Here is a 13,455-nt window from a genome sequence, read left to right as displayed (position 1 = left end):
TTTTTAAAGTACTTCCAGAACTGATGAGAGGAACTGAAGATACCACTAGCACGTCAAATGCTGATGATTTCCAGCTTTAATGCAACTTTTTCTCTCTATTCTGCTGCCCAAAGCCTGGCAGGCCAGGGGAGCAATACTTTCCCTGGGAAAATTAAAGCTACTTTTTTGACTACCACATTGTCACTACAGTACATCAGAAATAACTGGAACCTAGCTTTTGCTGCAATTATTGTGGATTATTGTGTCTCAGATAATAAGTGTTGTACTTTCCATGCCTGCTCCATTATGTAGTGGCTTCTGCTTGCCAGGATGAGCTGGGTATTAACTGCAATGGGGAAGTTAGTGGGTGGGGATTTCACAGGGCCCACTGGAACAATCTCTGGGATTTAAAGAATCTGAGTAATTACAAATAACCTCTCCAAGACAGTCAGCACTTGTCATTTTAGATAATATACCTTGCATTTAAATGTGTTTTAAGCATGGGCTCCTGTGCAGTGTTTGAATTAAGAGTGCCAGTCTCTGCTGGGAGCTGTCCCTGCTTTAGCATGTCCTGATGGGCTGGAGTGTGACCAGGGCAGGGAATGGAGGTGAGGAAGGGGCTGGGGCACCAGGAGCGGCTGAGGGAGCTGGGAAAGGGGCTCAGCCTGGAGAGGAGGTGGTTCAGGGGGGACCTTATGGCTCTGCACAACTCCCTGACAGGAGGGGACAGCCAGGGGGATTGGGCTCTGCTCCCAGAGAACAGGGACAGGATGAGAGAAAATGACCTCAAGCTGTGCCAGGGAAGGTTTAGGTTGGATACTGGGGAAATTTTCTTCACTTGAAAGAGTGGTTAAGCATTGGAATAGGCTACCCAGGGGAGTGGGGGAGTCACCAACCCTTGAAGTGTTCAAAAAACGTCTTGATGTGGCACATGGGGACATGTTTTAGTGCTGGGTTAGTGGTTGGACTCAGTGATCTTAGAGGTGTTTTCCAACCTCAATGAGCCTGTGGTTCTGTGCTGCACGTGCCCGGCCTGTCCTGGCAGTGAGCTGGAGAGAAGCGGGAAGCGTGGCCGGCCTTCTGGCTCTTTGTAGCACACCAGCAATAGCCTTTTTTCCTTCTTGTCCCTCGCAGCAGCAGCCCATGTCGCAGCCAGCGTCGCTGCAGCAGGTGCTCAGCAGCCAGCCCGTGTGCCCGATGCCGCCGGCGCCCCACCTGCTGCCGCAGTTCCCGTCGCAGGGCTCGGCAGTGGCGGCCAGCAGCAGCCCCCTGAAGCCCCTGCAGATCTCCACCGTGCCGCAGCTCCCGCCCGTGGCCCCTTCCCAGGTAACGCGCTGGGAGCCGGCGTGTGAGCGCATCCGTTTGAGGAGAACTTTCCAGCTAATAATTAACATGATTTGCAGGTTTTGTGTGGCTATTTTGACTGCATGCCAGTTTAATTAGGCGATAAGAATATTATTGCTTTTTCCTGATTCCGTGTATTTTCTTTACTTGTTTGGTGAATCAGAAATCTCCATGGCCCAACCCTGTGCCATGCAGTTAATGGCAGTTCCAAAATGGCAATAATTTTTTGGGGGTTGTTTTGGTTTGGTCTTTTGTACTGTCACCTCTGGCACAATCTCTTCTTCCTCCCAGGCTTGAGAGCATGAGCAGTTGCCCATTTTTTTTTTCTAATTTCTGACCTCCTGACTTCACCACTTCCCCCAACACCTGCCGTCCCTGTCTGTGTCGTTCTGCTCTGGTTCTGTTCTCTGGAGCAGGTACAAACTCTTCCCTTGGCCTGGTAGGGTGGATGGTGCTGTCACTGTGCTTGGTAGTGACAGGCACCATGATGTGAAGCAGCTTGTGCCAAAGGGCAGGAGCAAGCTGCTGCCGTCATGCCAATGTCTGCTTCATCACTGGGAGGTTTTGATTGTAAAACCCTTTTTCTGGGCTCTTCTGTGCTGCCTGAGTTGCAGTTTGTTTGAAAACAAGGGTTTAAATTGCCTCACTTATTTTTGCATGAAAGAGTTTTGCGTTAGGTCTTGCCTAATTCCTTTCAATTTCTGTTAAAATGAAAGCAGCTTTTAATTAGGATGTTGCTTGAAGGCTTCGGGCTGGTGTTATAAGTAGTTTTAAGCTTCTAAGGTATAAAAACGTCCCCCACAAATGAATTTTTTTTTTTTTTTGCTTTTACTAATGATTTAAGCATAAATCAGTTTTTATTACTGTTTGTGATCCTCAGGGAATGAATGGAAGTGATTAACAAACAGACATAATTATCCTCATGGCACAGGTGGTTTTTATAGGGACTTTTGTGGCAAATGAAACTGCTTTATACCGTCAGTGAAAACATGGGCCATTTATGCGATATTATATTTTTTCAGATTCCTCAGTTTCCTGTCATTCCTGCAATTACTCCTCTGGCAGGGCTTGACAGCCTCCCTCCAAACCTCTCTGACATACCTGCTGCAAACGTGCCCCCCATTCCTGCTCCCTCTCAGTACTTTGCTCCGGCCGTGATCCTGCCCAGCCTGCCCATGAACCCCACACTGCCCATGGCGCCCAACTCCCCTGCCCTGCCCATGCAGGCCGTCAACCTGCCTCACACCACCGTGGCTTCCTTGGTCCTGCCCTGCCAGCCCATAGTGCCAAACATGCCGGCGGCCACCATCCCGTTGCTGGCTGTGGCCCCGCCGGGGGTGCCCACGCTGCCGCCGCACGCCGCCGTGCCGCCGCTGCCGCAGCAGCCCGTGTTCCAGAGCGCCTTCCAGCAGATGCTGCCGAGCGACGCGCCCTCGCCCCACCACATGCAGAGCTCTCAGGCCGTGTCCCAGCCGCAGCCGCCGCCGCCTCCTCCTCCGGCGCTGCAGCCGAGCATAATCCACCCTCCCGAGCCGGCTCTGGCCGCTCCGGGGGCGGCTCACCAGGTAAATCCGCGGGGCCGCGTTCCGCAGGGCGCTCCGTGGCACAGCCGTTCCTGAGGCTCTCTTCCTCACAAGCATTAATCCTTGGTTTTGAGATGTTTGGATGACTTCTTGACCTCAGTTCTGGAGGTGGCGGCTGGAGCTGTGAGCTGTGGGGTAGCGGGTGATGTCTTCCCCCAGGGACAGGGGTTATCCGGGGTATAGGGCATAGTCCGACAGACTTTGGACAGCGAATGAGCAGGAGCACTTTCTGAATTCCCTCTTCCTTCTCTGTCTCAAACCCGGGGAGGTGTGAGCTGTGGTTCTCCCGGCCCAGGAGGGCATGTCAAGCCTTGCCAGTGCCTGTGCCCTGGTCTGTGTGGGATGCAGGGGCTGCTGGGTACACACAGCAGAATACGGGGGAGCTGGCGGGAGCAGTGGAGTTGTTTTGATGTAGAACATCTTCAAAACAGGGACGTGGCTGTCTGGCAATGACTCTGGAGTGGAAGAGCACTGTCAGACCTGCAGGGTGGGGATGGATTCTCCTGCAGACCCTTTCCCCCCCTTGAAAGAAATGGAGCATAAACGGAGCTCAAGTGTTAGCAGTATTTACACAGAAACTGCCTCAGGACTCTAAATTGACAGTCTGTAAATACTTCTCTCACCACATCTGTGGTATGTCAACGTGAAACACAGTCTGACCAAAGCAGGAGAGGGCATTCGATCTGTTAATAACAGCATTTGGAAAGTCTGTATTCTGCCAGATTCCTTCACCATAACACACTGATTAAAATTTGTGACATCCCATCCCAACCTGCCATGTCATGGCATCTTCAGAGCAGTACATAGTTTTTAAATTTCTCTCTTTAGCTGTATATTTGGTACAGAATTACTGTCATTGAGAATGTCGGGAGCATGGAGCCTGGGAATGTTACTCAGTGTGCCCTGTGGCTTTAGAAGGAATTAGGTGCAGTGAGCATGGCAAATACCAGAGCTGGAGAGCTGATATTCCCAAACCATCCTGACACAGTCATTAGCTATCAAATATGTGTGGAAAAGTTGCATATGGAAGAATTTAGGATAGAAAATAGCTATTATGATGTGCCGAGGAAAATTTTAAAATACATTGTTCTGATCAGAAGACTTCTAATGGAGAGGTATTTCTGTGTATAATGCTGTGCTGTTTTCACAGCTGATGTTTAGCACCTCTGAGTTTTGTTTTGCCTGGGTATGTCTGTATGGGCCATTCACTGAGGAGTTGGACTTGATGATCCTTGTGGATCCTTTTCAAGTCAGAAAATTCTGTGATTCTGTGATTTGATATCAAAATATTTTGTGAATTATTTTAGTTAAATAAGATTTAAAATAGAACCACCCTTCAGTGGCATTACACCACAATTGTCAGTCTAACCACCCCCCCTTGGGCAGCCATGTAACTCTGAGGTGTTGTGAAGCACATCCTGTCTTTATGTTTATCCACATTAAAACCTGGAATAATAGTTTCAGCTCATACCCAGAACCTGCAGAGAGCATGCAGCAATGAAATCATGTGGCCTAGTTCTCATCTGAGTCTTACTTTTTTTTTAATGTATTTTCCAATAGCCTTAAGTCTCTCTGTGGTGATACTTCAAAAAAAGTAAAAATTGGGCACACTTTTACCTAGTACTAAAAGTCTTTTTTCTTCCATATGCTCCTTTCTTTCCTTCTTCCTCTTCCCACAAGCTCAGTCCCCCTGGAAAAATACATGATGTACCTAAAAGGAGAATGTTCTGTTTTTAAATGTACAGCTCAGAAGGACTGTTATGCAGAATAACAACCCAGTCTCTAAGGTAGCTGGCATCCTGTCGCCTCGGTCTGGTTCCCACCAAGCGCTTACGCACTCGAGTTATTTTAATGCTCTGGAGAAATCCACTGAGATAAATGAAACTCCCTCCATCCACATGGAAATGTTGGCAGGATTGGGGTCTTGGGGCTTGGCACATCAAGGGTTAAACTATGACTTCAGTGTGTAAACTGCACTAAACTGAAGTAGGACACTGGTGTATGTTCGGTGAAAATGAGTTAATGGTGTCATTTGTACCAGGTCCTGGTTCTACATACATGGCAGATTTCTTAAAATATCCTAAGTTAGGTTATGGGTAGAGCGTGTTTTTTTCTGCATGGAGAGTGTGGGCTTGTTGAAAGCAGAGCAAAGTATTCAGGAAAATGAATTCATCACCTAAGATCTTGAAGCAAGTCCAGAGGAGGCCGTGGAGCTGCTCCGAGGGCTGGAGCCCCCCTGTTCTGGAGCCAGGCTGGGAGAGCTGGGGATGCTCACCTGGAGAAGGGAAGGCTCCAGGGAGACCTCAAAACCCCTTCCAGGGCCTAAAGGGGCTCCAGGAGAGATGGAGAGGGACTGGGGACAAGGGATGGAATGCCAGGACAAGGGGGAATTAATGGCTTTCCACTGCCAGAGGGCAGGGTTAGATGGGATATGGGGAAGAAATTCTTGGCTGTGAGGGTAGTGAGGCCTTGGCACAGGTTTCCCGGAGAAGCTGCAGCTGCCCCATCCCTGGAAGTGTTTCAGGCCAGGTTGGACAGGGCTTGGAGCACCCTGGGGATAGTGAAAGGTGTCCCTGCCCATGGCAGGGGCTGGAATGAGACAAGCTTTGAGGTTCCTTCCAACACAAACCATTCTGGAAGACTGTGATTTTTCATTTCTTAGGAAAATCTGCCTTTGTCCCTACTAATAAACTAGTCCCTGAGCAATGCACGTTGTCATAATCGTACAGAAAGAATCCTTAGTTTTTATTTGGTTATTTCAGAGGAAGTTTAATCTCTGTAGTAGTTACTGAGAGCACCCAAGCCCAGTCGCACTGCAGAGTTTGAGTCCTTCCTTCGTGAATGCCGGTGACTTTGCTACCTTGTCACATACGTCCTGAGCCCTTGGAGCAGAGGTGTGTGCTAACAGCTCTCATTGTGTTGCAGCCCATGCCTGGACACACTCAGTTTGCTCTGGAAGCTGGAGCCCAGGTGCCTGTGCTGCCGGTGCAACCCTCGATGGTCATGTCACCGCCACTGCAGCTGCAGCCAGAACTGGTGCCGCCCTGCGTCACTCGCGAAGGCGTTCCCCAGGTCCATGGCAGCCTTGCCACGGCTGCCCCACCTGTCCCCATAGACCCTGGCCTGCCTCTCCAGTCCTCTGCTCTGCTGCAGCTCCAGCCTGATCTTTCCCAGCCACTGGGCCAGCAGCTCCCAGCTCCCTGCTCGGCTGTCTCGGCAGGCGCAGAGACATCTCAAGAGGTAGAGCCCTTCCTCTGAAGTAACTCACCAGCCTCAGCCTTAGTCTTCATAGTTACTCCTGTGTGAAACAGTGGGCTCGTTGCACAAGGGAGGTTATCCCCTCACTGCGTTGAGCTGCTGCTCCTCGATGCCAGCAGCTCTGGGTCAGCAAATAATTGGCTATTCCAAATGAAACCTCATGTTGTACCTCAGGAAATGTCTCATCGAATTCATGAGTCAGCAGGACTAAGTGCCTCCTTGTCTGTAGCTGAGCACAAACACAGAGATAGAAATTAAGAAATTCTCACTGTGGATGAGTTAGAAGATGTTCTGTGGAGTTTTACCCATGTTTTGTCCAGTCTTGTTTTAAATGTCTCAAGCACTTGTTCAACCAACCATCATTTGCCTTAAGAAACTGCTCCACAATCTGAGTCTTTGTAATGTGAAAGCCCTTCATGCTCCTCAGCTTGAGCCCAACTCCCATTTCATTTGGCATTGTATCCTTGTGTATTGCCTGAAGTCTACTGTAGCCCTGGGATTTTTGTTTCTTCAGATACTCATAGGCGTTGCCAATTCTCTGTGGTCATAGAACCAGGACACTTTTTGTTGTTTTCCTTATAGAACTGTCAGCTCCTCCTGTCTGCTATTTTGACTTTTCTTTCCACTCCCATAATTGTTTAATCTTCAGTCTTGACAGACCATCACAGAACACTTCCTTCTCTTCAGCTCCCCATTAACAAAGCAAAACAAAAGCTTTGGCATTTCTGTCTGATTTCAGGAAATAAGTCTGATTTGTTCTCCACTCCTGGATGGAAATGTCCCTCTGTGATTCTGTGTTCAGAGTCGTTTCTCTTGAGTCTCTGTTCTGAGTTTCCTTTCCTCCCAAAGTATGTATTTCACCTTTTCAAAATCAATCTCTTGGTTTTGCCCATGTTTCCATGGCTTGTCACATGCCTTCACTCCAGTGCAGCCTAAAATTCCATTGGAGGCACAGCTCAGTGCTGCCTCCAGAAGATGCTCCGGAAGGGCTGTGCTAACACTAAACATGGATTCTAGTTCCCCATTTTTCCTGCCCATCAGTGACAGTTTAATTCTTGCCAAATCAGCGTTCGTGCTGTGACGTAGGATGTTTCCTGGTGAATGTCTGTATCCTGTTGGTTAGATGTAGCAGGAATGGTAGAGCCTGTCTGTAGTGCTTCACCTGCAGACTCCCCAGAAAAGCTTGGCTGGGTCAGGCATATCCATCACTCAAGGTACTCCTTCTCCAGCTGTGTTTTTTCTGAAGGCACAGCTCATGGCAGGGTCAGTGCTGGCACCTTCAGTGCAGGGTCCATTCCTTTAGAGATTCTGGAAATATGAACAAACCTCATTTTGTTGTGCAGTGTGGTATGGGGGATACAAGTTGTCCTGAGAAACCCATGGCCACTGAGGCACACGTCCTGTCCATTCATGTCCCACACCCCTTGGAACATTTGACCACTGGTTTGCTAACTTCATTCTCACGTCCATCTGTAAGTTAACCCCCTTCTCTCATTCAGTTTAAGAAATGAAGCGAGCACCAATCCACGTGCTCTCCATGCTGGTTTTCTGATGTACCTTGCTAAAGTTTTCTTGGGTGTAAGAGAAGTTTCACACCTGTCTGTATAATCAAAACACCGCATTTTGTTGCTACTCTGCCATGACGTTTTTATCTCTTCTGTTGTGTTCAGGTGCGTGGCAGCACTTGCATCCAAACCAACCTGGTCAGGCAAAAGAGGTTTTGTAAGGCACTTGCTTAAGTGCATTACCAAAATGTAGATACATTATGTCTGTGTTCTCACTGTTCATTGATTCTGCAGTTTTATTGAACTGCAATTTAAGCTTGGCACGGCTTGTGTGGTGTTACAGCCAAGGAGTGGGGGCTGACTGGTTAACAGCAGAGAACCAGTGGGCTGACTGGTTCCCCAGTGAGCTTTTAACCCCAGCCCACCACTGCTTGAGTGCCAAGTGTAGCGACGGCAGTCGAGGGGCTTGTTTCTATAGCTGTGTGTCTATAGAAGGATTTTATAGATGTATGTTTATAAATATATATAAAGTTATATATATTTATTGATGTATCTGGTGGGTGTGTATAGCCACAGGTATATACATGCACGGGTGTGTGTCTTTGTGTACATACATGGTAAGTTTGTTACAGCAGGCAGGTAGCAGGGTCTGTAGCACTGTCACAAATTCTGTGAGAATGGGTCTACCCAATGAGAAAATCATGCTATGATGTCTGTCCCAGAGCTGCAGCCAGTGAAAGGGGAAGCTTTTAGGGGAAATTTGTGTAGAGGACAAGAGGACATGATGTGAGGGTGGTGTTCTTAAATGATGAATTTTCATCTTTTGTTTGTAAGTTCCTCAGAAATTTTCCCACTAAGCCAAACACAATGAAAATACTGAGCATATTTCAGGAAACCATATAAAACAATGAAAATTAGCAAATAAGCAAAATAAGCAAAGCAAATTAGCAGATACATTCAAAAATAAAAGCCAGCGGCTGCTGATGTGGAATTGTCCCTCAGGTTTTGCCACAGTGGTGAGAACTGTTTTATTCCTTTCACCATCTCATCTGCTGGACGCAGAAGAAGGGAACTGGCAGGTTAGTGGCTCTGTCTGAAAAAGTGGTTGGTGCCTTGAACAGAAGTGATGTTGGAAGGGTAAAATAGGAGATTTATTCTATTTCCAGGTTCCAAGAACTGGTTAAACAGAATGGTTTTAGAGTTACTGGTGTCAACAGCAACACCTGTCTTAAAGGTGTTTTTCATCTGCCAATGTAATGTGTTTGCTTAAATGACCTTTTCTTGCATTTTAGGAGCAGGCAATACAGGACAAACTCCAAGCTCTGTCCCAGAGTTGCGAAAGGTATTGTTACCACCTCTTTGGCATAAGAAATGCTTGCTTTTTGGAGGCTGTTTTTTCTGACCTGACCAGAAAGAGATGGATGGGAGCATGTCTAGGGAGAAGCTGACAGTGTCCTGTGTGCAGTGTGCCCATTCTGGCACCTCCAGCTCTTTTAATTCCTTAGTTTGGGTGCAGCATCCTAGCCTTGGTGTATGTACAGCTGTATGGAACTTCTCTTTTCCTCCCTCTCCAGCAAACCTAACCTGTTTGCCCTTCTGCTGGGAGGGCAGAAAGACAGGAGCTGAGAAAATGTCACCTTAGAAAAGAAGGAACTTGTGCAGTTCAGAGAGGGACTGTCAGGACCCCTGAAGTGAAAGGACTGGGGGATGTAGGGATATATTCAGAGTGATGGAACTTTTGCTGTGTTACTGCCAGAAACATTAATAGATCATTTCTTGGTAGTTGTATCTTCCAGTTTGACTCAGTCCTGGGCCAAAAAATGTGCCCTTTTTCGCAGCCTCTGTTACGTAGCTTACATGTGATGCATGACTCCATTGCATGTAGCTCTGGCTTTATTTTGGGGTTGTTCTTCCTTTGCCTTGCTAAGCTACATGAGTCCAGATGTTGCTTCTGGTAAAGAGATGAGTGACAGCTTTGAAGGAGCAACAGGAAGTGGAAAGCAAGAAGGAAAGTCTTCAAAGAAGCATAAGAAATCCACGCGTGCTCGTTCACGCCAGGAGAAGTCCAACAGACCCAAACTGACCATATTAAATGCAAGTACAACCTGTTGGAGGGTAACTTTAGGGTTCCTTTGGCTTTGCCAGGAATAAGGGTTGTTAATCTCTGCATGCAGGTGTGTAACACAGGGGATAAGATGGTGGAGTGCCAGCTTGAAACCCATAACCACAAAATGGTGACGTTCAAGTTTGACTTGGATGGTGACGCCCCGGAGGAAATTGCTACTTACATGGTGAGATGTGGCTGCCCTCGGGCTCTCAGTGCACCCAGTTGCTTCAGGCAGCTCCTTGTGTGTGCTTGTTGCCTTAGCTGTCTGGCTGCTGTGGAATGAGGCATTAATTAAAAAATGACTGTTTTCCCCTTTATTTTGATGTCCCCTTCTAGGTGGAGAATGAATTCATCTTGCAAAGTGAAAAAGAGACTTTTATTGAGCAAATGAAGGATATAATTGATAAAGCAGAGGATATGCTCAGTGAGGATACAGAAGGAGAGCGAAGCTCTGACCAGGGAACAAGTCCTCAACAAGATGCTGATAGGCTGGAAATGAGCGAGGTAAATGCTAAATAAAGATTGCTAGTTTGATTCCTTTTTCTTAACAGCCAGATGCTTAAATTAGTTTTGCATCTTGTGTTAAAAGAAAAAAAAAAATTCCTAACTAGAAAAGTAATGCTTTTTCAGTGTTAAGCCTTACAATGTGAGTGGGATGATGCTCTTCTTGCACTGATCCAGCTATTTCTCCTGTTGTTTCTTTAACAGGAGAAGCGTCAGTCTCAAATGAAGACACCCATGTATCAGCAAAATGGTAAGTGTGCCTTTGAATTTCTAGTGGAAGGTGTCCCTGCTCATAGCAGGGAGTTGGAACTAGATGGCCTTTAAGGTCTCTTCCAACCCAAACCATCCTTGGAAATTAAGACAAAGTCATGATCTGGAGACAATAGAAATTCATGAGTTTGCGTGTTATTTTCTTTTCATCCCTAGTTTTGCATACTGGAAAAAGGTGGTTTATTATATGTCCAGTGGTGGAAAAACCCTACTACGGATGCCCTGAGTTTTCTCCCCCGGTACCTCCCAGTGCCCAGCCGGCGGAAGGGCCAGGTATCTCCAAACTCTATAGCAAATGTCTTCTCCAGAACTGCTGTGTTGTTTCTCTTCTGTCCTCATGTCACTCAGCTGTGATGGTTTCACTTGATTTAGTCAGAGGAAGAAAATGATGAATTTTGTTAAGCTGTACCTTTATAGTGTGTTCCTGGTGTTGAACCAAATTGGGAATCTTTATCTGAGTTTCAGTAAAGTGTCAGTATTTTAGCTATACCTTATGCTGCAGAGTAGCTGAAATTCTCATCATCGTAGTGTCTTTTCAGTGAAATTTTTTTTTGCATAATTTGAAAATTCTCATTTGATGTGCATAACAGCTGTTTTCTGGTGGGAATCGCTAGTGGGTTGTCCCCGCAGCTGACTGGGGGGCTTGGCAGTGATTTCCTCTCCTTTAAAGGTTCACCTTTCAATTGTGTTCTCTCTAGACCTGGAGCAGTCGGATGACCAGCCAGTGAGCTCTTCAGTGACAGAGGCGCCCGGGGTCGGGGCTGGCCAGCAGCTTCCCCTGCACACAGGGGTCAGTGACAGCCCCCTTGGAGCCACCCCGTCCTTGGCACCAGCTCCTGCTGCAGCAGCTCCTGCCAGCGTACCGAGCCAGACAGAGTTCCCAGCCCCAGCACTGCTGGCATCTGCCCCGAGTGTCGCAGAGCCCGCGGTGCCTGGCGGGGGTCAGCCAGAGTACCCCCAGCCCGGCCCCCCGGCCCCCCGAGCCCCAGGGCTGGAGGAGGCCTCCGATGCCACGCCCCCAGCCCTGCTCCTGCAGCCGCAGGTGGACGAGCCCACGTGTGTGCCCGACGTGGAGCTCGCCTGCTGCAGCGTGGGGCCGCACAAGGCCGTGCCGGTGGCTCCAGGGCCGCTGCCCGCGCTGCCGGATGCCGTGGTGCTGGAGCGGCAGCCGGCGCCGCAGGTGCCGCACCTGCCAGAGGGTGCCTTCGGCAGCCAGCCCTTCCCCGCGGCCGCCGGCCCCGAGGCCCTGGGCTTGGCGGGGTCCCAGCTCCAGAGCCCCACGCAGGCGCTGCTGGCCGCGCCCCAGCAGCTGCCGATGGCGCAGGGTGCCACAGGGATGGCCGGCCCCGGGACAGGGGTCAGCCTGCTCCAGCAGCAGAACCCCCCCGGCACTGCCGAGTCCGACGGTGAGGGACCCCCCAGGGTGGACTTTGTGGACAACACGATTAAAAGCCTTGATGAGAAACTGCGCAATTTGCTGTACCAGGAATATGTTCCAACTTCTTCGGCATCGGCAGGGACACCGGACACCTCTGTGCCACCTGAACAGGGCGACAGTGAATTTACCTTACCACCCTTTCCCGAAGAGCAAGCTCCTGCCCTGGCGTTGGACGGGAGAGAACCAGGCTATAGCATCCCGGACACCGGCCAGGAGGTGAAAGCTGCTGCCGAGCCACTGGTGCCCCTTGTGCCCTCGGAGGTCTTGCCCTGCCCACCACTGGTCAGTCCCCCAGCGGCTCTGCCCTTCATCCCCTCAAAGCCAGCCTGTAGGGCCGGCACCATGGCAGGGCCCAGGACCCACTGTCCTGTGGTAGGACACGTGTAGATCTCTTGCTTCCCTAAACATTTCATATCTCTGCTGCAGGGTATGTTACCTTTGCCTGCTGACTGCTTTCCACTGTGAAAGCTCACTTAAATTTTTCTTGTCAGATGCATCCCAACTCATTTTTCAGAAATGCTTGTTAGTGAAAGCCAGACTTTCCCTTTGGATTTAGAAGTGGTATAATACCGTAATTCATCTCCTCTTGGGTCCTGTGTCCGAAGCAAGCAGAAATGTGTCCATTTCTTTGTAGTTTGAGTGATATAGTCATTCTAGTTCTAATGAAGATGATTTGGCTTCAATTTTAAGTATAAATGAATGGCAGTGGTTGCAATTACTGCCTTCCAAGTCAGCCTGGATAAAGCAAACACTTCAAGTGCCTTTGCCTTGTCCACATGCTGCAGCCAAAGGCAGACATTCCATTGGCAGGAGTTTCTTCTGTTTCCTGTCATAGTTTCTTTTGTCTTCTCCTGACCTTGGTAGAGCAAGACTGCCATGGAAACCTCTAAGCAAAGAGGTAATAGGTGGGCTGGGGCAGTTGTTACTGTGTGACTCAGTTGAGCCCCCATGTTAAGTTTATTCAGATAAAATCCTGAGTTTATGAAATCATCAGATTTGCAGCACATTGGGCTTGGAGCAACCTGGGATTAGTGGAAGGTGTCGCTGCCCATGGCAGGGGGTGGAACGGGATGAGCTTTGAAGTCCTTTTCAACCCATGATTCAATCTTATGATTCTATATCTTACTTCAAAAGTGGCATTTCTGGAGATAACTCCATCCCCACTAGCAAGGCTGAGCCTGTTCTGTGTAGCATCAGCTGGAGGGATCCTATCAACTCCTCGAGGGATGCTGTATGGTACAGGAAACCAGCTGCACTTGAGTGACTCTTCAGAGCGTGTTGTTTTCTAATGATAAATAACTTTCTACAGCAAACAAAATTCACTCTCTGTGAAAGGTGTTATGTCTCTCCAGTAACTGGAATTTGTCCTATTAAAATCTGTGCCAATAAGGAAGGAGACATAGAACTTCTGAAGACAGACATACGGATGAGGAATATACGGTCTGGCTGGAAAAGCAAACAAGAACA

At 48.5% G+C, this 13,455-nt stretch overlaps 1 protein-coding gene across 15 annotated transcripts in view; it reads left to right on the top strand.

Moving 5' to 3' along the window:
* The window catches only part of WNK2 (WNK lysine deficient protein kinase 2), a 102,937-nt gene that overhangs the window by 61,934 nt on the left and 27,548 nt on the right, over nt 1-13,455 (top strand). For 10 of the 15 annotated variants that reach the window (XM_032120539.1, XM_032120538.1, XM_032120542.1 and 7 more), the window contains 10 exons: nt 1,114-1,305; nt 2,346-2,888; nt 5,832-6,146; nt 8,962-9,011; nt 9,598-9,763; nt 9,844-9,960; nt 10,113-10,280; nt 10,485-10,530; nt 10,707-10,823; nt 11,249-12,270. In XM_032120539.1, coding sequence (XP_031976430.1) covers nt 1,114-1,305; nt 2,346-2,888; nt 5,832-6,146; nt 8,962-9,011; nt 9,598-9,763; nt 9,844-9,960; nt 10,113-10,280; nt 10,485-10,530; nt 10,707-10,823; nt 11,249-12,270 — 2,736 coding nt within the window. The remainder of the gene's footprint in view (nt 1-1,113; nt 1,306-2,345; nt 2,889-5,831; nt 6,147-8,961; nt 9,012-9,597; nt 9,764-9,843; nt 9,961-10,112; nt 10,281-10,484; nt 10,531-10,706; nt 10,824-11,248; nt 12,271-13,455) is intronic. The other 5 variants (XM_032120533.1, XM_032120532.1, XM_032120530.1 and 2 more) reach the window with 4 other exon arrangements.

Source organism: Corvus moneduloides, chromosome 11 (genome assembly GCF_009650955.1).
Source record: "Corvus moneduloides isolate bCorMon1 chromosome 11, bCorMon1.pri, whole genome shotgun sequence".
NCBI classification, from domain to species: domain Eukaryota; kingdom Metazoa; phylum Chordata; class Aves; order Passeriformes; family Corvidae; genus Corvus; species Corvus moneduloides.
The sequence above is the reverse complement of the archived record's forward strand: the minus strand, read 5'-3'. Positions and strand labels throughout refer to the sequence as shown.